Source organism: Hylobates moloch, unplaced genomic scaffold (assembly GCF_009828535.3).
Source record: "Hylobates moloch isolate HMO894 unplaced genomic scaffold, HMol_V3 SCAFFOLD_14, whole genome shotgun sequence".
Taxonomy (NCBI): Eukaryota; Metazoa; Chordata; class Mammalia; order Primates; family Hylobatidae; genus Hylobates; species Hylobates moloch.
Genome location: NW_026652289.1, coordinates 53,539,418 through 53,563,420, shown reverse-complemented (window position 1 = coordinate 53,563,420; position 24,003 = coordinate 53,539,418). Strand labels below are relative to the sequence as shown.

At 50.7% G+C, this 24,003-nt stretch overlaps 1 protein-coding gene across 5 annotated transcripts in view; it reads left to right on the top strand.

Annotated features, from left to right (window-relative positions):
- Positions 1-20,342, top strand: part of PPCDC (phosphopantothenoylcysteine decarboxylase) — a 32,720-nt gene extending 12,378 nt beyond the window's left edge. For 2 of the 5 annotated variants that reach the window (XM_032174970.2, XM_032174972.2), the window contains 4 exons: positions 7,870-7,965; positions 8,815-8,943; positions 12,899-13,067; positions 13,497-15,215. In XM_032174970.2, coding sequence (XP_032030861.2) covers positions 7,870-7,965; positions 8,815-8,943; positions 12,899-13,067; positions 13,497-13,582 — 480 coding nt within the window. In that variant the 3' untranslated portion in view covers positions 13,583-15,215. Of the gene's footprint in view, positions 1-7,869; positions 7,966-8,814; positions 8,944-12,898; positions 13,068-13,496; positions 15,216-20,105 lie in introns of those variants that run through there. The other 3 variants (XM_058427835.1, XM_058427836.1, XM_032174971.2) reach the window with 3 other exon arrangements.
- Positions 20,343-24,003: the final 3,661 nt, after the last annotated feature.

The following is a 24,003-nucleotide window of genomic DNA, read 5'->3' as shown; positions in this document are numbered from 1 at the left end:
AATCTCTGGAACCCAGGAGGTGAAGGCTGCAGTGAGCCGAGATAGTGCCATTGCACTCCAGCCTGGGCAACAGAGCAAGACTCTGTCTCAAGAAAAAAAAAAAAAAAAAAAGGAAAAAAATTATTTTCTAAGTGGTGTCAGCAGGGGACCAAGCCTAGCCGGGAGCTGCCTTTCAGGAATTCTGTAGCATATGGGAAATTCTTTTTTAATGCCCAGCGCTGCTTCTACCAACCCACAAAGGTGTAAGAGAAAGCCAAGGAAGGCTCCTGCCCTCAGGGAGTTTCTGCCCTGCCAGGGCTCCTTGGCATTTGCTGGGAAAAGGTCAAGGTAAATGAGTAAATGGTCAGAATTATTTAGTATCACAGAAGATAACAGATGCTTTTTTTTTTTTTTTTTTTTTTAATGTGTACAGACCCAGGGCCCAGCCCTTGGCTCCCACGACCTTTTGGTGGAGTGAATGAAAATAAAAGAACAAAGCCCATAGGGCTGATGAATCACATCAAGTGACATCCCTCTAAAACCAGAAAAACTAGTCTGGGCCTGCTAGACAGCACTAGGGTCAGTCAGGGTCACCTCCAAGGAGAGTCAGCTGCTTCAGTGGGTCAGAGGTGGGGCATCAGGAAGGACCTGCCTATCACATACTCTTTGCATTACTCCTTAGTGAAGACCTTGACCCCAGGAGGCTCCCTAACAATGTGACTGTAACCTGGGAGGGTGGCTAGAGAGTGGAGCCTCTGAGAGGTTAGGCAGAGAGCTTAGAGGGAAGATCTCAAGCAGGGTGAGAGGCTTAACAGGACCCCGGTTGGAGCTCCCCAGGGGACAGTGGGGGCCTAAAGGCTCTGAGACCTTGAGTAACGGTGTAGGGAAGGAAGAAAGAGTAGAGCTGAGAGGGAGGAGAGAACCCCTGAGTCAAGGGCATTACCAATTTGGGGACAATTCTTTTTATTTTTTTATTGATTGATGATTGATTGATTATTTTTGTTTGTAGAGGAGTTTTGCCCTGTTGCCCAGGCTCATCCCAAACTTCTGAGCTCAAGCAATCCGCCCATCTCTACCTCCTAAAGGGCTGGGATGACAGGCATGAGCCACCATGCCTGGCGCCCAATTTGGGGCTGATTCTGAAGGCCAGCACTAGGCAAGGTCCTCCGCTTTGCAAACTGGGAGATGGTTTTGGGAGCTGGGGAGAGTGGAGGACCTAGACCTTCAGGAAGTAGCTTTCCAAATTTCAGAATAGAGGCGATGAACCTGGGACATTCTTTTTTTTTTTTTTTTTTTAATTAATTTTTTTTGCACACAAAACAATAAACATTTTCTAAAAATGCATACAAACAAAAAGATGCATATCAAACATATTAGGAAGGTTGCACATGGGAAGGCGGGGAATAGAAATGGGGAGTGGGAATTAAAATGAATGAGAGAGGGACTTTGTATGGATCAATGATAATAACTCAATCCTCTATTTGACAAAGAAGAAGGAGAAGGAAGAGGAAGAAAAAGTGGGATAAAGGATCAGAAAGCTCACTATTCCAGACGGGCGACGGGCAGAGGCCCTCACTTCCAGACGGGGCGGCGGCAGTGAGGCCTCTCACTTCCAGATGATCACTTCCCAGATGGGGCGGCCGGGCAGAGGCACTCCTCACTTCGAACCTGGGACATTCTTAAGTAGCAAATGGTTCAGGATGGTTGGGAAGCTCTTAGAAATGAAAGATGGTGGTCCCATGAGCAGAAGTAGGCAGTGTATCAGCAGAGATGTGGTCTCTGGCTACCTGAAGCCTTCTGTTGAAGGAGCTGGAAAACACTTAAATGGAAGGGAGGACATGTAACCAGAGATGAAACAATGAAGCAGTGTCTGGTGCTGGAGGCCAGTGGTAACAATAGCAGAGGATAAGAAGAAATGGGAGGGCCTGGACGTGCTGGCTCATGCCTGTAATCCCAGGCATGTGGATTGCCCTAGCTCAGGAGTTCGAGACCAGCATGGCCAACATGGTGAAATCCTGTCTCTAGTAAAAATACAAAAATTATTCGGGCATGGTGGTGCATGCCTGTAATCCCAGCTACTTGGGAGGCTGAAGCAGGAGAATCCCTTGAACCTGGGAGATTGCAGTGAGCCGAGATTGTACTACTGCACTCCAGGCTAGATGACAAAGTGAGACTCTGTTTTTTTTTTTTTTTTTTTAACAAAGAAATGGGGGGATTCTTTGATCTCATTTTGTTCATCTTCTCTTTGGAGCTTGTGGTGGTAGGAGGGACCTGAACCGAGGCTGGGTGATTCATCTCCTGTCCTGAGAAAGTTCTCTCCTGGGGCGCTAGGGTACTGTGGTTGGTGACCTACAGGAATTGTGGGAAATGTCAAAGGGGCCAGGGGCAGGAGATGGCTAATGTCCATTGATCAAAAAGGTAAAGGAGGTGAGCTCCACAAATTGCTACAGATGAGGCTTGTAAGTGCTAAGAAAAGCTAGATTGGGATAACTAGGAACAAGGCATATTGATTTTAGTTCATGTTTTGGATAGTAGACAAAGTATTTTTCGATTTAGATGAGGCCTTTGATGGAATCCTAGGACCTCTCCCTAGACCACCTGGGGATGTTGTCAGCATGTTATAACCAGTGAAAGATCCAACTTGGAAAGAGTTTCTTCTTGGTTCTTTCTCACCCCTTGCTCTGCTGCCACACCCACGCCTGTGGACCTTGTGGGTGACCTCTGCCCTTGACTTTGTTCTGTTCATAATTTGGATTAGTGTCTCTGGGGGCTACTGATGGTGGTGCTGGCTGAGAGGAGGAGCAACAGGATTGAGCTCTCAGGAGTTCTCCGTAGGCTGAGCAAACAGCAGACCAACTCTGGTGAGGGGAAGTTTACCAGGGACATGTGAGGGACTGCATTTGGGACCAGAAAAATAACTACTCAGATACAGCCTGGCGCTTGTGGCTTAGTAGCAGCATGAATGAGAAGAATTTTTTTGAGTTTTTGCTGATTGCAAACTCCATACATCAGCAGAGGGATGTGGCCACCAGAAGAGCTGCTATGGGCTCAGGCTGCACCGATAGACATGATGCTCTGGTTTCTTCATGAAACTAACAGTGGGGATGCCTTCTCCGACCCCTGGAGGCAGAGTAAATGGCTCTCACCTGTGGGTTCTTCACTTCTGGGAAATTTAATTTTTTTTTTGTAGTTTTCTCCTCTCTATTTTTCTGTTCTCTCTGGAACTCTTTAATCGTCAGATTTTTTAACTTACTGAATTGATTCGATTTTCTCATCTTTTTCTACTATTATCCATTTCTTTATCTTTTTTTTTTCTCGTTTCTGGAAGATTTAAACTTGTGTTGAATTTTTTATTTCACTGTTTATAATGTTAATTTCTAAGAGTTCTTTTTTGTTCCTTGAATACTCATTTTAAGAAGTGTTATGTTCTTGTTTCTTGGGTGTAATCTCTCGTCTTTAAGTTTTCTTCTCCCTCCATTGCCACTGGGTTTCTATTTTCTGTTTGTTTGTGTAATCTCTTTCTTGCTAGAGGACTCTCCTCAAATATCTGATACTCCTTGGCTGTTCTTATTTGGGTGCCAAAAGCTGATTGGAAACTCTGTCTTCACTGCCAGGGACTTGGTACTCATCTGGTACTGAAATGTTTTGTTGGTGGACCTCTGAATTCCATATCTGAAGGTTTCCTTCCCTACCACATCTCCCTACTCCCAGGGTTATTTGGTTTTTCCAGAAAGACCCTATCAGTAGTCTCCTGCCTGGTTGACCTTGCGTTCTTAGGGTCAAGTAGGGGAAGCAGGCCTGGGTCTCTCTGTTTGGTCTGTAGATACTCACTTCTGCTCCAGGACTCCTTTGACTTCTGTTGTGCTAACTCTGCAAGGGTAGTATGTCTGGCTGCCTGGGGTGGGAAGAAGACCTGGGGGGACTTTAGCTGTTCCTTCTACAGGTCAGGAACCAGTCCTCCTGTATTCAGCTGTCTGCCTCACGCTCACCTTTGTGGTACTCACTGCCTCAAGTCCTAGGCTCCTGGGCTCTAATTGGCTTGTGTCTCAGTTACTGTGTAGGCTTTGGATATTTTCTTTTCTCATCTAATCTAATCTGATCTTGCAGGATCCTCTCTGCTAGTGCTTCCTTTCGCTTCCATCTTCTGAAAGCGCATTGGCACGTCTTAACTGCTGTTGGTGGTTGTTCCTCTTCTTTTTGTTCTTGAGAATTTACTTCTTTTCTTTCTTTTTTTCTTTCTTTTTTTTTTGAGATGGAGTTTCACTTTTGTTGCCCAGGCCAGAGTGCAATGGTGCAATCTCAGCTCACTGCAACCTCCACCTCCCAGGTTCAAGTGATTCTCCTGCCTCAGCCCCCCGAGTAGCTGGGATTACAGGCATGCGCCACCACACCCGGCTAATTTTGTATTTTTAGTAGAGATGGAGTTTCTCCTTGTTGGTCAGGCTGATCTCGACCTCCCCACCTCAGGTGATCTGCCCACCTCGGCCTCCCAAAGTGGGATTACAGGCGTGAGACACCGTGCCCGGCTCTTCTCTTCTCTTCCCTTCTCTTCTCTTCTCTGACAAGGTCTCACTTTGTCACCCAGGCTGGAGTGCAGTGGCGTGATCTTGGCTCACTGCAGCCTTGACTTCCTGGGCTCAACTGATCCTCCCACCTTGGACTCCAGAGTAGCTGGGACTATAGGTGTGCGCCACGATGCCAGCTAATTTTTTTGTATTAGAGATGTGGTTTCACCATGTTGCCCAGGCTGGTCTTGAACTCCTGGCCTCAAGCAATCTGCCTGCCTCAGTCTCCCAAAGTGCTGGGATTACAGGCGTCAGCCACTGAGTTTAGATCTTTTTAAAAAAAATTACTTTACTTTTATTTTAGTGGGCTTCTGGGAGGGAGCAGAGTTTACCTTATTTAACTAAAAGCTTTTTCTTCTATTTAATCTTTATATGTTCTTTTGCTTTAAATGTATCTTTTTATACAACATATTGATGGGTTAAACAACATCCAAGATGAGAATCTGAATTTTAATCAAGAAGATGAGCCTGTTATATATTTACTATAATTATTATTATATTAGGATTTACCTATGCTGTCTTATTTAATGCTTGCTTGCTTTTTATTTTTTTATCTTTTTTTGGAGATAGGGTCTCACCCTGTCACCCAGGCTGGAGTGCAGTAACTTGATCTCTGCTCACTGCAGCCTCTGCCTTCCCGGGCTCAAGGGCTCTGCCCACTTCAGCTTCCCCAGTGTAGCTGGGACTACAGGTGCACACCACCGTGCCTGGCTAATTTTTGTATTTTTTGTAGAGATGGGGGTCTCACCATGTTGCCCAGGCTGGTGTTGAACTCCTGGGCTCAAGCAGTCTGCCTGTCTCTGCCTTCCAAAGTGCTGGGATTACAGGCATGTGCGTAATCCCATTACTGCTCCAGGGCAAATGCTTTATCATATGTTCTCTCTGCTTCTTTTTCTCCTTTCCTATCCTTTATGTGTAGATTGAATTTCCTTCTGTGGGTTTGAAAGGTAAAGGTTATTCTTCTTATGGTTACCCTAACTTATTATGCCCTCTCCTTTACCTTATCACTATCTTGTGTCTTCCCCACGAAAGAGACAGGGCCTTCAGCATGGCCCCACCCTGCCCTGCTCTCCCAACCTGTGCTGGCCCAGTGGCATCTCCAGGACTGGGTTCTGGGGAGGGATAATGCAGCCCTGCTCATTTGCCATCTTACTCAGAACGGGGCAAGGCTTATTCAGGGCCATCCTAGGGAGACTCCAGCATTCAGTGGGGGTTTGGTTTAAATGACCTCTAGGCCGGGCATGGTGGTTCATGCTTGTAATCCTAGCACTTTGAGAGGCCAAGGTGAGTGGACTGCTTGAGCCTAGGAGTTTGAGATAATTCTGGGCAACATGGTCAAACACTGTCTCTACCGAAAATACAAAAAATTAGCTGGGCATGGTGACATGCACCTGTAGTCCCAGCTACTGAAGAGGCTGAGATGGGAGGATCACCTGAGCCCAGGGAGATTGAGGCTGCAATGAGCCATGATCATGCAACTGCACTCTATCCTGGGCAATGGAGTAAGACCTTGTCTGTAAATAAATAAATAAGTGACGGACCTCTGAAAAGGTCCCTGAGGTTTTTTAGCAGGTTCTGGGCATGGTAGATCCTAAGGGGGAGTGAGATGGAGAATGGACAAGTCAATAGAACTCGGAACCCCAGACTTTCTGAAGTTCTTCCTCAGTCTTCTTCTCTGAGACTTCTACTCCTTGGTCCTAGCTTTGTTCCTAGGTGCTGTGCTGCTGTGTCACCCACTCTGCCCTGTACAATATGCAGGAAGCAAGCGAGGAGGGGGTGCCTCAGAGAGACAGTAGGGAGGAATGAGGACAAGGTGGAATTGGCATGGGCACGTCCTACAGAGTGAGAGGCAGGCCTTAGGGCACCATGTCGCTGTCACGTAGGAATGTGTGTCCAGCAGCACCGAGCCTTCAGCGTTTCACAAGAACTCAGAAAATTGAATTTTCTATGTGAAATCTTCCAACTTGCACATGTTGGCTCAAGAATGTTAATAATCTTGTGTAGGCCAAACAGCGTGTCTATAGGCTGGATCTGGCCTAGACATGGCCCATGACTATTGCTCTGGCTGGTTGATGGTTCTGTCCTTGTCACCCTTGACTTTTCTTTCTTCTGGATAAATGTCCAGAGAAACAAATGTCCTCTCCTGACTCACTGGTTTCCCCCAAAGATGTGGTTCCCTACACCCCCCTCTCCCCACCAGCTACTTCCTCTGGGCCCCTGTACTTTGCCAGTTTGTTAGTCTAAAATCTTGTTTTACAGGCTGGGTGCGGTGGCTCACACCTGTAATCCTAGCACTTTGGGAGACTGGGGTGGGTGGATCACCTGAGGTCAGGAGTTTGAGACCAGCTTGGCCAACATGGTGAAAAACCTCGTCTCTACTAAAAACACAAAAATTAGCCAGGTGTGGTGGCGTGCACCCGTAATCCCAGCTACTTGGGAGGCTGAGGCAGGAGAATTGCTTGAACCTGGGAGGCGGAGGTTGCGGTGAGCCGAGATCATACCACTGCACTCCAGCCTGGGCAACAGAGTGAGACTCCATCTCAAAAAAAAAAAAAAAAAAATCTTGTTTTACAAATGATAGCCAACCCATCTAGTGCCCTTCACACTCCTGGGTGCTGTTTCTCACAGCCGTGTGTTCTGTTAAGCAGATTGCAGGCAGCCCTGGTTTGCATTAGTAATTTCTTAGTGAATGGGTAGTGTGCGGGTAAACTTCATTCTCACCCCATGAGTGTAGGGCACGCACAGGCTGGGTTTTCCAGGAGCCTGTCTGCAGCCTGTGCCCACGAGGCCTTGTTCCTAGAAGTACGTGAAAGGATACTGTCTGCTTTCTCTTGGAGGCATGCATGCACAGAGGACATGCCGCACCCCAGCCCCCAGCGCCGTGGCCTGCAGAGGGCAGAGCTGCTGTGTGGCACAGAACTCAGGACCTATGAGCCTCCTTGGGTGGCCCCTCCTGCCTGCTGTGGCCTCTGCGGCCCTGGCCTTGACTTCCTTTCCCGTCGCTTCCATGCCTCTGCCACTGGGCCTACCTCTGCCCAAGTGGCAGAAGCTTGCAGCTTTGTATATATGGGCAGTTGGTGACTCATTCCTCAGCAGCCCCTCAGATAGGGAAGTGAAACAGCCACACCTGGTAGGGCCTGACCTTTGGGTGACAGCAGAAGTAGCTAAGCAGACATGGGGCTTGCAGCTAAGGAGGGAAGTCCTCTCTAAAGCCAGCCTGTGAAGACAGCACTTGCCTGCCCTGACCCTCCTGTGGCCTCCAGGCCTGTGGCTCTGGTAACAGTTTCTTCCTCCCTCCCCGCCACCCCCTTTTTCTTGGTGACAGCTGGAAGTAGCAGTGGTCACAACTGAGAGAGCCAAACATTTCTACAGCCCCCAGGACATTCCTGTCACCCTCTACAGTGACGCTGATGAATGGGAGGTCAGTGCTGGGGCCCCCTGGGCTGAGTTCCATTGAGTTTCCACCAGCAGGACAGAGCAGTCCTTCCTGCGGTCTGTGTCTGGCAGCTGGAACAGACAGGCTGGGCTCAAGTCCGTGGTCAGGGCCCTCTGGGCAGAGGCAATGAAGAAAACATCTGTCTAGCTTCTGGCCTGCAGGAGGCCTTAGTCTCCTCCCGGCCCAGGCGGAGCTGGGCTTTGGCCTGGTGCCTGAGGTTGAGTGTCCTTGTACTTATCTGGGCTGATGAAACCACAGAGGAGCTCTGTTCCCACCACCCTTGTCCACGTGGCTCCTGGCGTCAGGGCTGAAGAGAACGCCTCACTTCCCACGGCCACCAGGCTCTGCTGCATCTCCCCTGCGGATGGGTGGGCACTGGCTGATTCACCAGACACTGAGTGTGGGCCTCACAGGGGTTCCCTGCCAGGCATTTTCAAACATTCTCAGCCTAGAACATTTCCGGCTGGCCTGTCTTCCCCGCCCCCACCCCCTCCATTTCTCACTGCCCCGGAGCCTTCCACTGGCTTGGACAACCCAAGCATCCGCCTCAAGCAGACAGGCCGGGAGCTCCCTGCCAGATGTCAGTTCTCTTGAAAGCCAAACCATGAAGGGAATAGCTCAGAGAGACAAGGGGCACTTGTTTCCTCAGGCCTGGTTCTCTCGGCTGCTGGCTCCATGGCTAGCGCTCGCCAGCTTAGCTGCAGGAGGGAACGGAGGTTGGCCTGGGCAGGGCAGGTCAGTGGGCTCCTTAGTCTCCTGACTTACCATACCTGGCCTGCCTTGGTGATGCATCCCACTTCCTCCACACTGACCCCTTTTTCTTCCCTCTGCCAGATGTGGAAGAGCCGCTCTGACCCAGTTCTGCACATTGACCTGCGGAGGTGGGCAGACCTCCTGCTGGTGGCTCCTCTTGATGCCAACACTCTGGGGAAGGTGGCCAGTGGCATCTGTGACAACTTGCTTGTGAGTGATGTCCTGGGGCCCTCGTCCCTCCCTGGGCCTCACACCCAGTTTGCTGAGCTGCAGATATCCTTGTACAAGGAGACCTGCTGCTGTGGGGCCCCGGTCTGCCCAGGGAGATCGTGCTCCGCCATTCCCCCCATCGCCCCCAGTGCTCTCACCTTCTCTCTAGCACATGGGCACAGCTCTGGTCCTGATGGGTCAGCGTGACCTGCCACTGCTCCCCAGGAGTATATCCCTCTCCCCTGCCCTTGGCACCCAGCCAGGTGCCCACAGGTGGACCCTTGTTCCTTGCTCTTTGTCCCTCCCTGTGGGCTGCCTGGTGTGCTCTTCCACTGTCCCTGCTCAGCCCCATCGCCGCCTGCTTCAGCTCTGCCTACTCCGCAGATCTGGGCAATGTGATTGGGGGTTCACTTCTTCATAGATGGCTCATATACACTTTATCACCCTTGTAGCTTTCCTATATATTAGGGGAAGCTTAGAGGGGAAGAGGGGAGAAAGACAGGGCAGTGGCGAGGGCCGATGGGTGGTAGGGAGAAATGGAAGTCCAGCTGTCCAAAGTGGGCACTGTCCTAGGCCTAAGATGCCTCCAGGGAGCTGTTGCCATTAAAGGGGAGCTGCCTTTGTTTATATGATTGTCCTAGGAAGATTTGGGTGTGATTTCTCTCCTCCCTCTCCCTAATTGCCACCCCCCACCTCATTTATTGAGCTTTCGCCTACCACATACTGGGTGTATGCTGAGAGCCTCACAGAACACAGGGAGTGCCAGGCTTGATCACCCATGCCGTTGGGAAGGGAGTATCCTCTGGTGAGGGGTACAGTCCTGAATGACCCCAGTCAGTACTTTGACTATGGAGTCACCACCTTGCATAGTCCTGGGCCTGTGGTAGATAGACATCCAATAAATACTTACTGCATGTATGCGGTAACTAGCAGTTTTACTTTTGCGAGTAGCTGGGAGTTTTTCAGAGTTTCATGTGGTGAAGAAGGTGGATGATGAAGCTGGGACAGGATGTTTTTTGGGGTCACAGATTAGTGTTCTTGTATACTTGTCAATGGGCTCCTAAGGCACTCCTCAAAGAATCTGCCAGTGATTTAAGCATAATTTGAATAAGAGCACAGGGTGAGCAGAAGAACAACTTGCATGGCCAGGAGCAGGGCTAGGGAGTGCAGAGAAGAGAGAGCCTGGGCGCAATGTCATCAAGCAGGCTTTCCCTATAGTCCCAGCTACTTGGGAGGCCAAGGTGGGAGGGTCGCTTAAGCCCAGGAGTTCTAGGCTGCAGTGCCCCTTGATCATGCCTGTGAGTAGCCAGAATAGCCAGTGTGCTCCAGCCTGGGCAACATAGCAAGACCCTGTCTCTATTTAAAAAAAAAAAAAAAAAAAAAAAGGAAAAGGCCAGGTGTGGTGGCTCATGCCTATAACCCCAGCACTTTGGGAGGCTGAGGCAAGAAAATTGCTTGAGCCCAGGAGTTTGAGACCAGCCTGAGCAACATGGTGAAACTCCATCTCTATAAAACATACAAAAAAATTAGTCAGGTGTGGTAGTGCATGCCTGTGGTTCCCAGCTACTTGGGAGGCTGAGGTGGGAGGATTGCTTGAGCCCAGGAGGTCAAGGCTGCAGTGAGCTGTGATTGTGCCAGTGTACTCCAGCCTGTGCTACAGAGGTGAGACGCTGTCTCAAACAAACAAACAAAAAGGCTTACCAGCAGCACTGGTGCCACAACTGACATGGCAGCTGCAGCTAGAACAGTTGAGTTTCCTGGCTGCTCTCATCAAATTGGGTCAGAGTTGTGTGTGGCCAGCACCATCTCACCAAATCTCCAGGCTCCCCGCTGGCGGGTCAGCAGCAGCTGATGTGACAACGTACTGGCCTCTGGGAGCTAAGCCCCGGCCTGGGCCAGCTCTGCAAGGGCGCTTTCCTCCTTCCTGCAAGCTCTGCTTCCCCTTTTCCTTCTAAGCTGCCATCATGTCATGAAATCCCTGGGCTTCCCTCCTCCAGAGTTGGCTGGGAAGTGAAACATGTTCCCAAGACCAGCCCCCAGATCATTTGCCTCAAAGGTTTTCCCTCGAAGTCACAAACGTTTCAAGGAATCTCAAATTTTACAAAGTTTGAAGTGTGGGCATTGGTGGCCTGTGGCTGTGTCCTCTCTCTCTAGCTATTTTCTCCCTACATCCCTGAAAAGAAGTTGAGCCTGCTCCTCCCTCCACAGACCTCCTTTTCCAGCGCCCAGGGCATGGAGTGCTGTGAGGGCAGCATGCTAGGTGTGACCGTGCTTCTGGCCTCCAGGCCCATCTCCCTCTGTCCTCTAGCCCACTAAGGCCCTGGCCTATTTGTGCTAAACAGGCAGTCAGACCTAGAAAAAACAGACAATCTCTCTGGGTCACCAGTCTGGCTAGGAGCCGGTCTCCTGACTGGGATCCAGGCCTTCTCCCCTGCCCACGTGAATTCCCAGCGGCAGAGCCTGAAATGTTGAACACAGCACTGGCCAAAGAGATGTCACCGTGGGAACCGAGGCCCTCTTCTCCTCCTGCCTGCTTTCGTGGGTTCAGAGGAGCTGAGGCTTGTCTGAGAGGAGGTGGAGTGCTGGTTTTCACCCTGGTTGGTGTGCTTTGCTTTGAGGGCACTTAGAAAGCCCAGCCCAGCCCAGCCCTTGCTCCCGCCCTGCACACAGTGGAGCGACTCTTCTAGGTATGCTCTTGATTTCTGCAGAAGCAGCAGGTGGCATGGAGCCAAGAGGAAGTGTGACTGAAACTGTCCACTCATAGCCCAGCTGTCGTATTGAGAGGGCTTGGTGGGAAACTAATGCTGGTGGCTGATGCAAGCAGCCAGGTCCCAGGGCTGTTTGCTGTCCTGCTTCCTCCCTGTCCCTGGGACATGGGGGAGGTGCTGGTCCTAGCCTGTCGGGGCATTGTTCTCTGGACTCCTTTGCTCTTTTCCCAGATGAGCTTCCCTTCAGGGGAGGGGTTTCCAGCCTGTTACCCTGAGGGGCTCACAGCCCTGGAAGAGGTGTCTGGAGCAGTCAGAGCACTGGGAGCTTCTCTGTCCTCCAGGCAGCCCCCAGCCCAGGGAGCCTACGCCTGTGGGAAGCCCAGGAGTCACTACCCTGGAGCTTGTGCTTTGTGCCTGGCCCTGCACTCAGAGCTTTGTAGCCATTCTCACCTCAGTCCTCACAGCTGCCCAGGGAGGGACCTTTCTAGAGAGGAAGCCAGGCCCTGGCCTTCAGTCCCATGTCCAGGTTCTCAAACAGCTAGTAATACAGAGCACAGCCAGGATTTGAACTCAGGGCTACGTAATTTCAAAGTCTGTGGCACAAAGGACTCTGTGAGCTGGGTGGGGTGGCCTGGATTTGGGAGATGGTGAGGCTGTGCAGTGGAACATTGCCTGGGTGGCGCCCATTGTCCGGGTGTGGGCTTGAATGACTGCTTACCTTTCAGGGAGCAGCTCCCACTCTGTGAAATGGGACAGTACCTTCTTTATAAGGTCTCAGTGAGGGTTAATGAGATCCTATACGTGAGAAGGTTTTGGTAACGGCAGATGTTTTCATTGCCAGACTTTAGTTGGCCTCGGAGAGCTGATGTCAGGTAGATGGGCCCCACCTGAGGAGCAGCCTGGTCCTTTGCTTTCTGGTGTAACCAAAAAAGCCTGCCTTCTGCTCCCTAGGGTTGCCTTTCCCAGGAGGTGTGAGCCTACCTGGGGGAGGCTTAGGTACAGGGATACCTGCTGGAGGTCTGAGCGTTGGTTGAGTACCTCCTGTTTGTAGGATCCTGTGCCAGAGCCTGTGGGGAGGTGGAGAGAGGCGAGGAGACACAGCCCCCACCCCTGAGGGATGAGACAGCTCCCTGCAGGCAGGCTGTGCCCAGTCATCTCAAGCCTACGGCTGGGCTGCTGGCTGCAGGGTCTGGAGGGTGGCGGGGAGGGTGGCAGACAGAGTAGCAAGACCCTGGCCTTCTTCACAGACCTGCATCATCCGGGCCTGGGACTGCAGCAAGCCCCTGCTCTTCTGCCCGGCCATGAACACCGCCATGTGGGAGCACCCGATCACAGGGCAGCAGGTAGACCAGCTCAAGGCCTTCGGCTATGTTGAGATCCCCTGTGTGGCCAAGAAGCTGGTGTGCGGAGACGAAGGTGGGTGTCTTGCCAGGCTTATAGCCCAGGGCTGTAGAAAGGGCTTAGCTTTGGGGTCACATCTCAGTTCAGTTCCTGGCCTGTTATGACCTTAGCAAACCATTCTCTGAGCTTAGCTTTCTCAGCTGGAAAATGGGAATCATAATTCCTGCCTCCAGATGGGTAGGGTAAAATGGGATGGAATGTGTAAAGTACCTGGTAGAGTCCCTGGCATGCAGCCCACATGCAGTTAAGGATGGCTACTGGAACGATTCCCAGGGTCTCGCCAGGGGTCTTGGGAGAGATATGATGTGTCTGGCTCAGGCAAAGACAGACCTTGCCCTCTCAGGCCTTGGGCTCTGGGTGGAGCACTCAGGGAGCAATGGGCAGGGGTCTGCAGGGCTACAGGCACTGTTGGCCTTTCTGGCCACAGCGGAATTTTGCTCCCAGGTCTGGGTGCCATGGCTGAAGTGGGGACCATCGTGGACAAAGTGAAAGAAGTCCTCTTCCAGCATAGTGGCTTCCAGCAGAGTTGACCTGGGATTTCTGCCATGGGTGTCCCTCTGTACTCAGAATGGGTTCAGGCCAAGTCGGTGAAGATGGATGTTGGCAAAATAGGAGGATACCCTCATTTGCTGAATAGGGGGCCTGCTCTGAGCCTGCCCAGGGGCCGGTCCTGCTCCAGGTTAAACTGGACGGTAAACTGGACGGAAGGCCCAGGTCTCAGCTTCTTTCAACCAGGAGAGGCCGCTGCCTAGAGCCCCTCCCCACCTTTTCCTGGATGGGCGAAGCAAGCCAGGAGAGCAAGCAGTGTTGTCCTCACGGGAGGAGGACTGAGTGACTGGGAAAACTCGGCTCTACATCTCACCCAGAACGACTTTTAGAAACACCACAGCTGGAGAATCCTGGCTGAGCCTTGGGAGTTTCAGCTCTTTGGCGGGGTGCCCAGGTGCCATGCGATCAGCGAAGCCTGCGAGTTGGCAGGACTCTGAGGTTTCCTGCAGACCATGCCATGAGATTGAAGGTGTGGGGAAATAAAGAAAAATCACCATTTAGGAGACTCCATTCTTTCCCTACAACCCAACTGTGGTCCCAGAGATCAGGGGGTGTTGCCAGGTATGGCTAGGGAAGGGTCTGGGTTGACAACTCACCGGCGCTGTTTAGTCCCTGTATAACATGGTGGTTAAGGATAAAGATCTGAAGCCAGACAGCCCCTAGTTCCAATCCCGGCTTTGCCGCTTACTAGCAATGGCAGTTTGGTTCAGGACTTAGCCTTCCTGACTTTCACTTTCCTCAGCTATCTTTTTATCCTACCCTCAGGGAGTTGTTGAGAGGATTCAGTGAAATTATGTGTGCAAAATACCCATGCCACTGAGTGCCTGGAACATAGTAAATGTCAAATCAATGGAAGTTAAAACTAGGCATGCATATATGCCAGAGAGCTTTCCTAGCATTTGCTGCAATGCCCCGTCTCATTTTGGGAAAAAGGAAATCCTGGATGCTAAGTTGACACGTCCCTTTATGCAAGTGACAGGTAAGCAGCCAGGAGGGTTGACCCTGCCCTGGGTCCCAGGCCTCTTGCCTGCTTCTTGGTTTTCTCTGTTCTCATCCTTTCAGCTTTGCTGGACCTGAGGCAGGGGCCTGGGTGTCTGTGCCTCCCCAACCCCCAGTACACATGAGCAAGGGAAGTAGATCCAGGGACACCATGCACTCTGGCCCAGAAACCCTCTGCTACCCAGCTTTTGACCTAATTGCCATTTGGTGTGGCTGCAGCGGGGAGGGCTTGTCTGCGTATTTGGAGCTGAGGCTGAGGCTGGCTTCCTGCCGTCTGGCTTCCAGGCCAGGTGTGAGGGACATCCCATGTGGGCTCTGAGAGCACTGAGAGTAGAGGTGCCTTGAGGGGACCATGAAGCCTGCTGGCTGGAATCAATGCTCCAGCAGCCTCCACAGCCTTTATCTCAACAGCACTTGACTTCACCAGGTGACCCTTTGGGATAAAATTGCCTTAGGGCACAAAATAAACTATAACTAAAATGGTAGCATCAAGAACCAACTTCTTTGGCTGGTTTCGGGATGAGGCATGGGGAGAACCTGGGTAACTGAAACCCGGAGACAGTCCCAAAAGTCCATTTCCAGGGTTTCCAGCTTCCTTCTTGTCCACATTGCCCTTCCTCTCCCTCAGCAACCCACTAGTAAATGGTGAGGCTTCCCAATTTTATTTTTATTTATTTTTTGAGACGGAGTCTCACTCTGCCCCCAAGGCTGGAGTGCAGTGGTGTGATCACGGCTCAAGCCATTCTCCCTCCTCAGCCTCCTGAGTAGCTGGGATTACAGGTGCCCACCACCACGCCCAGCTTATTTTTGTATTATTTGTAGAGATGGGTTTTGCCATGTTGGTCAGACTGATGTCGAACTCCTGACCTCAAGTGATCCACTGGCCATGGCCTTCCAAAGTGCTGGGATTACAGGCGTGAGCCACCATGTCCAGCCGATTCCCAATTTTAACAGAAACTGATACCACTTTCTGAGTATTCATCGTGTGTGAGGATCTATGCCAGGCATTTTAGGGAAGGCAGTCACCCAGGGAGATCAACCACAAAGTGCCTGTGTGAAAAGGCCATGGGAGCAGGGAAGTTCATAGGCCACTGTCCCAGAGTTCTGAAAACAGCTGTGGCTGCTCAGCAGGACTGCGCCTTGTTGGCTAGAAGGGAACATATATCCCTGTGGACTCAGGCCAGCTGGAGGCCCCTGTCCCTGGGGGTTCGCCTCTCCATCTCCCACCCACAGCAGTCCTGCATCCCTGCTGCCCATTTTGAAGGGGGGTTCTGGATGAATGGGTCTGGGCTGGGCCTAAAGAGCCCAGCTGTTCCCTGAGCCAGACTGGAGCTAAGAGGAGCAGGTGCTGCATTTAGCTGGCCCCATCTGCCAAGGAGGTGCTGAGTGGGGAGTGACAATCACTGCTTTCCCCACGAGGGGTCCAAGCACTTGAAGTTACCTTCATCTTGGGGAGAAATGTTTCTCAGAGAAGATTCTAGCCTCCCTGATGATTTTTTCTAGAATTCTGGAAGTTTCAGAGAATAGAACATTTGGGTCTGAAATGTGTACTCTTTTGTGGCAGCCATGAGCCCTTCAAGGCTGCTGTGGATGCTGCTGGGTGGGAGGCAGAAGCCTCCAAACCAAGGCCCAGCTTCCGCCCTGGGCCGCCTCCAGCTCTTCCTGCACCCCGCTGGTCAGGTCCCGCTGCTGCCTCCTCACTGCCTCAGATCAGGCCCAGACTCCTGGGCAGTACACACCTGGCCCTTTGTGATCTGGCTTCTGCCTACCCTTCTAGCCCTGCCCTTTACCACATGCCAACCCTAAAGGGCTCCCTATTCTCTTGCCAGACTGGACAACCTTGAACTGGCGAGGCCTCTTGCCTGTATACATGCTGCTGCTTTTACTGGGACAAGACTGACTCCCACACATGCCTGTGGATGTACCTGGGTGCTACCTCCTTTGGAAAGCCTTCCCTGGCCAACTGCAAACTCCTTGCCCAGGTTGCCATGGTGCTTCCCACTTATTTTTTATTTTTTATTTTTTGAGATGGAGTCTCATTCTGTGGCCAGACTGGAGTGCAGTAGTACAATCTCGGCTCACTGTAACCTCTGCTTCCCAGGTTCAAGCAATTCTCCTGCCTCAGCCTCCTGAAAAGCTGGGATTACAGGTGTGCATCACCACGCCCAGCTTTTTTTTTTCTTTTTTAAAATTTTTAGACGGCATCTTACTTGTCGCCCAGGCTGGAGTGCAGTGGCGGGATCTTGGCTCACTGCAAGCTCTGCCTCCCTGGTTCACGCCATTCTCCTGCCTCAGCCTCCCGAGTAGCTGGGACTACAGGCGCCCGCCACCACGCCTGGCTAATTTTTTTTGTGTTTTTAGTAGAGACGGAGTTTCACCGTGTTAGCCAGGATGGTCTCAATCTCCTGACCTCGTGATTCACCCGCCTTGGCCTCCCAAAGTGCTAGGATTACAGGCGTGAGCCACTATGCCCGGCCTGATTTTTTTTTTTTTTTGTATTTTTAATAGAGACCATGTTGGCCAGGCTGGTCTCGAACTCCTGACCTTATGATCTTCCTGCCTCAGCCTCCCAAAGTGCTGGAATTACAGGATTAAGCCACCGTGTCCGGCCACTACTGTTTATTACAACAGAATTGTAATTGTCAGTTTACTTTGTGTCCTCCTAACATTGGGTTCTCTTGGAGAGCAGGAGTTGTCCTGTTCCTTACAGAACCCAGCAAGTCACTCCAAGCTTGTGCCGACCAAAAAAGTGTGCGTGTTGGGGCTATTGGTTCCTGCTCCTTTCTGTGCAAGAGACAAAATTTAGGAACCACAAAAGCAAAGATTGACAAATTTGACTATAGAAAAATAGGTTCACTGAGCAACAACCCAAAGTCAAGGTCAAAGGACAACATGCTGGGGAAATTATCTGCAGCTCATAAACAAAGGGTTGATTCTCCTAATATATAAAAAGCTCCTATGCATTGATGACAAAAAGACCAAGGGCCGGGCACAGTAGCTCACACCTGTAATCCTAGCCCTTTGGGAGGCCGAGGTGGGTAGATTGTCTGAGCTCAAGGAGTTTGAGACCAGCCTGGCCAACCTGGTGAAACACCGTCTCTACTAAAATACAAAAAACTAGCCAGACATGGTGGTGCATGCCTGTAGTGCCAGCTACTCGGGAGGCTCAGGCAGGAGAATTGCTTGAACCCGGGAGGCGGAGTTTGCAATAAGCTGAGATCATGCCACTGAACTCCAGCCTGGGTGACAGAGCAAGACTCCGTCTCAAAAAAAAAAAAAAAAAGAAAAGAAAAAGAAAAAAAGAACCAAGAACACGCATTAAAAAGTGAGCAGAAGATACAAAGAATTCACATGAAAAACAAAAAACAAAACCAAAAAACTCAGTCACACAAAGGGCCCTTAAACAGCTGCTCAGCCACATTCATGAGGAGAGTGGTGCAAATCAAGCTAGACCTAAAGCTTTTGCCTGTTAGACTGGCAGGGGTGTGGGGAATTGGTGCCCTCATGCATTGCTAGTAGGAGCGTAAATTGATGGCAACTTCACTAGAGAACAATCTGGGAGTATCTATCAAAACTACGTATGCACCTTACTCTTTGACCCAGCAATTCTACTTCTAGGGATTTGTCCCACAGATGCACTCACTTCTATGACATTATGTCTAAACAGATTTATTGCAGCCTTGTATATGGTACTAAAAGACCAGGCCTGGCATGGTGGCTCATGCCTGTAATCCCAGCATTTTGGGAGGCCAAGGCGGGCAGATTGGCTGAGCTCAGGAGTTCGAGACGAGCCTGGCAACGTGGCGAAACCCCGTCTCTACTAAAAATACAAAAAGTCAGGTGTGATGGTGCACGCCTGTAATCCCAGCTACTTGGGAGGCTGAGGCAGGAGAATCGCTTCAACCCGGGAGGCGGAGGTTGCAGTGAGCCAAGATTGCACCACTGCACTTCAACCTAGGCGACAGAGCAAGACTCTGTCTCAAAAAAAAAAAAAAAAAAAAAAAATTACATATGCACCTTACTCTTTGACCTAGCAATTCTGCTTCTAGGGATTTGTCCCACAGATACACTCAGTTGTATGACATTATGTCTGAACAGGAGATTTATTGCAGCCTCATATATGGTACTAAAAGACCGGAAACACCCTCACTATCTAACAGCCAGGAGATTGGGTAAATAAATTAGTGTTCTTCATACACTGGAACTCTACACAACCATAAAACAAAGTGTTGAGGAAGCTGATTTGGGAAGATTTCTGAGGTACATTGTTAAACAGAAAAAGCAAGGTGCAGAAGAATGTGTGTCACATGCACGCTTGTGTAGAAAAAATGAGGGTGGGGAAAGAAAAGGAGGATATATTCTTACTGGCTTGTGTATGCATCAAATGCCTTTAAAAAGATAAACAGAGAAAAAACATTGTCTATTGTTTTTTCTCTTGGCAGGGGAACTAACTGAGTGGTTGAGAAACAAAGATAGGAGGCAGGCCAGGACTCTGTCTCAAAAAAAAAAAAAAGATAGGAGGTGACTTCATTTTTAATTGTTGGGCCAGATGAATATACTATCTACCACAAAATCAATAAATACATTTTAAAAAGAGTTCCTTCTGGTCAGGCACAGTGGCTCACACCTGTAATCCCAACACTTTGGGAGGCCAAGGCAGAGGGATCAGTTTAAGACCAGAAGTTTGAGACAGGCCTAGGCAACATAGTGAGACTCCATCTCTACCAAAAGAAACACAACTAACTGGACATGGTGGCACACACCTGTATTCCCAGCTACTTAGGAGGCTGAGGTGGGAGGATTGCTTGAGCCCAGGAGTCCAAGGCTGCAGTGAGCTATGGTCATGCCAGTGCACTCCAGCCTGGGTGAGGAGTGAGACTCTCTCTAAAAAATTTAATAATAATAAATAAAAATATAAAAAGAGATTTTTCTGCTCTTTTTGTTTGTTTTTTGAGACCGGGCCTCACTCTGTCATCCAGGCTGGAGTGTAGTGGCACAATCACAGCTCACTGCAGCCTTGACTTTCGGGGGCTCAAGTGATCCTCCCATCTTAGACTCCCGAGTAACTGGGACTGCAGGCACCTGCCACCATGGCCCAGCTAATTTTTGTATTTTTGGTAGATACGGGGTTTCACCATATTGGCCAGGCTAGTCTTGAACTCCTGGCCTCAAGTGATCCGCCTGCCTCAGCCTCCCAAAGTGCTGGGATTACCGGTGTGAGCCTGGCTTCTTTCTGTTCTTTATCTGGAAGTTCTTAAAAATGATGGCAGGGAGTTATTGCAAAGAAACAAACACAAAGACTTGGCAGAGGCATCTGGAAATTTTCTTTTTGTTTTTGAGACTGGGTTTCACTGTTACCTGGGCTGACTGCAGTGCAGCGGCACAATCACAGCTCACTGTAGCCTTGAACTCCAGGGCTCAATCGATCCTCCCACTTTAGCCTCCCCAGTAGCTGAGACTACAGGCACATGCCACCATGCCTGGCTAATTTTTTATTTTTTGCAGAGATGGGGTTTTACCATGTTGCCCAGGTTGGTCATGAACTCCTGGACTCAAGTGATGCTCCTGCCTTGGCCTCCCAAAGTGCTGTGATTACAGGCATGAGCCACGGTGCCTGACTTGAAGATATTCATCAAGGCCTTTGGAGTAGAAATGGGTCTGCTTTTCTTGTCACAAGCTAACAGATGAAAATGAATTTTGAGTATCCTTGTGTGCTTTTAATAAACCTTTGAAATCCCTGATCTCAAGGAGCTTATGTTCTTATGGGAGAAAGACTCACAGTGATCAAATAACAGCAAACAGTGAAAGTGAGACTGTGTGGCATGGACTCTACTTCAGAATTGAGCAGTCAGGATGGGTCCCCTGGACAGACCAGAACTTGGGCTGGGGCTTACAGGAGGACCAAGGATACAAAGGGTGAAGACATGCTGCCATGTGCTTGATGTAGGACACCCAGGGAGGAACTCAGGCTCCACGTGCTGGGAAGGTTGGGAGCTGTTCAGTAGGGGAGGCACATGGTGAGTGTGGCATGCGGTGAAGATCAGCCAGGCTGTATGTGCAGAACAGATTGGGTCTGGATTGAGAAGCTGGAGTCTAGGAGGAAGCCAGGATGCTGAGAAGGGGAATCTAGGTTGTGCTGAAGGCCTTGACCACACCCCTAATTCTGGAAAAGGGGTGACAAAAGTGAGTAACAATGTGAAGAAAAATCAACACCATTAAAAACTGTAGAAACCACAGTCTTTTCCAAAGGTGGTGTGTACTAAAAACAAAACAAAACAAAAAATATCCAACAAACAAAAAAACAACCCACTGTCCTTGTGGCCAGTGGAGGGAGGGAGACTAAATGACACTGTATGCGTGTGTTGGTACAAGATTTATAGCAATCTTCAGCCCCACCCGTGAAAAATAATTTTGCTTTGCTTATTATAGTATAGTTTTTTTCTCTCTCCTGACCTCACAGTGAGAGGTGACAGCGTGCTGGCAGTCCTCACAGCCCTCACTCGCTCTCCGCGCCTCCTGCCTGGGCTCCCACTTCGGCAGCACTTGAGGAGCCCTTCAGCCCACCACTGCACTGTGGGAGCCCCTTTCTGGGCTGGCCAAGGTGGGAGCCGGCTCCCTCAGCTTGCAGGGACGTGTGGAGGGAGAGGTGCGAGCGGGAACCGGGGCTGCATGCGGCGCTTGCGGGCCAGCTGGAGTTCCAGGTGGGCATGGGCTTGGCGGGCCCTGCACTCGGAGCAGCCGGCCGGCCCTGCTGGCCCCGGGCAATGAGGGGCTTAGCACGCGGGCCCGCGGCTGCGGAGGGTGTACTGGGTCTCCCAGCAGTGCCAGCCCACCGGCACTGCACTCAATTTCTCACCGGGCCTTAGCTGCCTTCCCGCGGGGCAGGGCTCGGGACCTGCAGCCCGCCATGCCTGAGCCTCCCACCCCCTCCGTGGGCTCCTGTGTGGCCTGAGCCTCCCCGACGAGCGCCACCCCCTGCTCCACGACGCCCAGTCCCATCGACCACCCAAGGGCTGAGGAGTGCGAGCGCACGGCACGGGACTGGCAGGCAGCTCCACCTGCAGCCCCGGTGCAGGATCCACTGGGTGAAGCCAGCTGGGCTCCTGAGTCTGGTGGAGATGTGGAGAACCTTTATGTCTAGCTCAGGGATTGTAAATACACCGAAGCACCCTGTGTCTAGCTCAGGGTCTGTGAATGCACCAATCGACACTGTGTATCTAGCTGCTCTGGTGGGGCCTTGGAGAACCTTTATGTCTAGCTCAAGGATTGTAAATACACCAATCAGCACTCTGTATCTAGCTCAAGGTTTGCAAACACACCAATCAGCACCCTGTGTCTAGCTCAGGGTTTGTGAGTGCACCAATCGACACTGTGTCTGGCTGCTCTGGTGGGGCCTTGGAGAACCTCTGTGTCGATACTCTGTATCTAACTGATCTGATGGGGACGTGGAGAACCTTTATATCTAGCTCAGGGATTGTAAACGCATCAATCAGCTTCCTGTCAAAACAGACCACTCAGCTCTACCAATCAGCAGGACGTGGGTGGGGCCAGAGATGAGAATAAAAGCAGGCTGCCCGAGCCAGCAGTGGCAACCCGCTGGGGTCCCCTTCCACACTGTGGAAGCTTTGTTCTTTCACTCTTTGCAATAAATGTTGCTACTGCTCACTCTTTGGGTCCACACTGCTTTTATGAGCTGTAACACTCACCACGAAGGTCTGCAGCTTCACTCCCGAAGCCAGCGAGCCCACGAGTCCACCGGGAGGAACGAACAACTCCAGACGCGCCGCCTTAAGAGCTGTAACACTCACTGCGAAGGTCTGCAGCTTCACTCCTGAGCCAGCGAGACCACGAACCCACCAGAAGGAAGAAACTCCAAACACATCTGAGCATCAGAAGGAACAAACTCCGGACACGCTGCCTTTAAGAACTGTAACACTCACCACGAGGGGCCGTGGCTTCATTCTTGAAGTCAGTGAGACCAAGAACCCACTAATTCCGGACACAACAGTATTGTTCAATCTGTCTTTGTGGTCAGACGTAGTGGCTCATGCCTGTAATCCCAGCACTTTGGGAGGCCAAGGTGGGCAGATCAGTTAAGGTCAGGAGTTCAAGACCAGCCTGGCCAACATGGTGAAACTGTCTCTACTAAAAATACAAAATTAGCCAGGTGTGGTGGTGCATGCCTATAATCCCAGCTACTCAGGAGGCTAAGGCAGCAGAATTGCTTGAACCTGGGAAGAAGAGGTTGCAGTGAGCTGAGATCGCACCACTGCACTCTGGCCTAGGTGGCAGAATGAGACTTCATCTCAAAAAAAAACAAAACAAAAACAAAAACAATCTGTCCTGTGGTTCCTGGGCACTTTGTGGTGTGGGATTAGAAGAACAGATTAGCGGTGGCTCACGCCTGTAATCCCAGCACTTTGGGAGGCTGAGGCGGGTGGATCATGACGTCAGGAGTTTGAAACCAGCCTGGCCAACAGGGCAAAACCCTGTCTCTACTTAAAAAATACAAAAATTAGCTGGGTGGTGGCAGGCGCCTGTAATCCCAGCTACTCAGGAGGCCGAGGCAGGAGAATCACCTGAACTTGGGAGGCAGAGGTTACAGTGAACCGAGATCGTGCCATTGCACTCCAGCCTGGATGACAAGAGCAAGACTCCATCTCAAACAAACACACAAAAAAGAAAAACAGATTGAGATACAGAACTGGGAAGATGGGAACAAACGGAGGAGTGAAGGAGCCTTTTTTTTTTTTTTTTTGAGCCGGAGTCTTGCTCTGTCGCCCAGGCTGGAGTGCAGGGGCGTGATCTCGGCTCACTGCAAGCTCCGCCTCCCGGGTTCACACCATTCTCCTGTCTCAGCCTCCCGAGTAGCTGGGACTACAGGCACCCACCACCACACCCAGCTAATTTTTGGTATTTTTAGTAGAGATGGGGTTTCACCGTGTTAACCAAGATGGTCTCGATTTCCTGACCTTGTGATCTGCCCACCTCAGCCTCTCAAAGTGCTAGGATTACAGGCGTGAGCCACCGCACCCCGCCAAGGTTTTTTGTTTTTTTTTTTTTGAAATGGAATCTTGCACTGTCGCCAGGCTGGAGTGCAGTGGCTTGATCTCAGCTCACTGCAACAAGATCGAGGTTCTTTTTAAAGCCGTTTGCAATGTGTGATTCTGAGTGCAGCTGAGCAGGACGGAACTATGTGGAGCCCTAGATAAGACTTGGGTTATGGTTACGTGTTACATGTGCTCCATATTGCCAAGTCTTTCTTTGATCTCATTTCACCCTCCTCACATAACAGCTTCACGATGGAGTCAATTAGCATATGTAGCTGTTTTATAGACAAGAAACTGAGGGCCACACAGCCAGTGCAGTGTGCTAGGGTTTTCTCTTTCTGCCCTACAGCTAC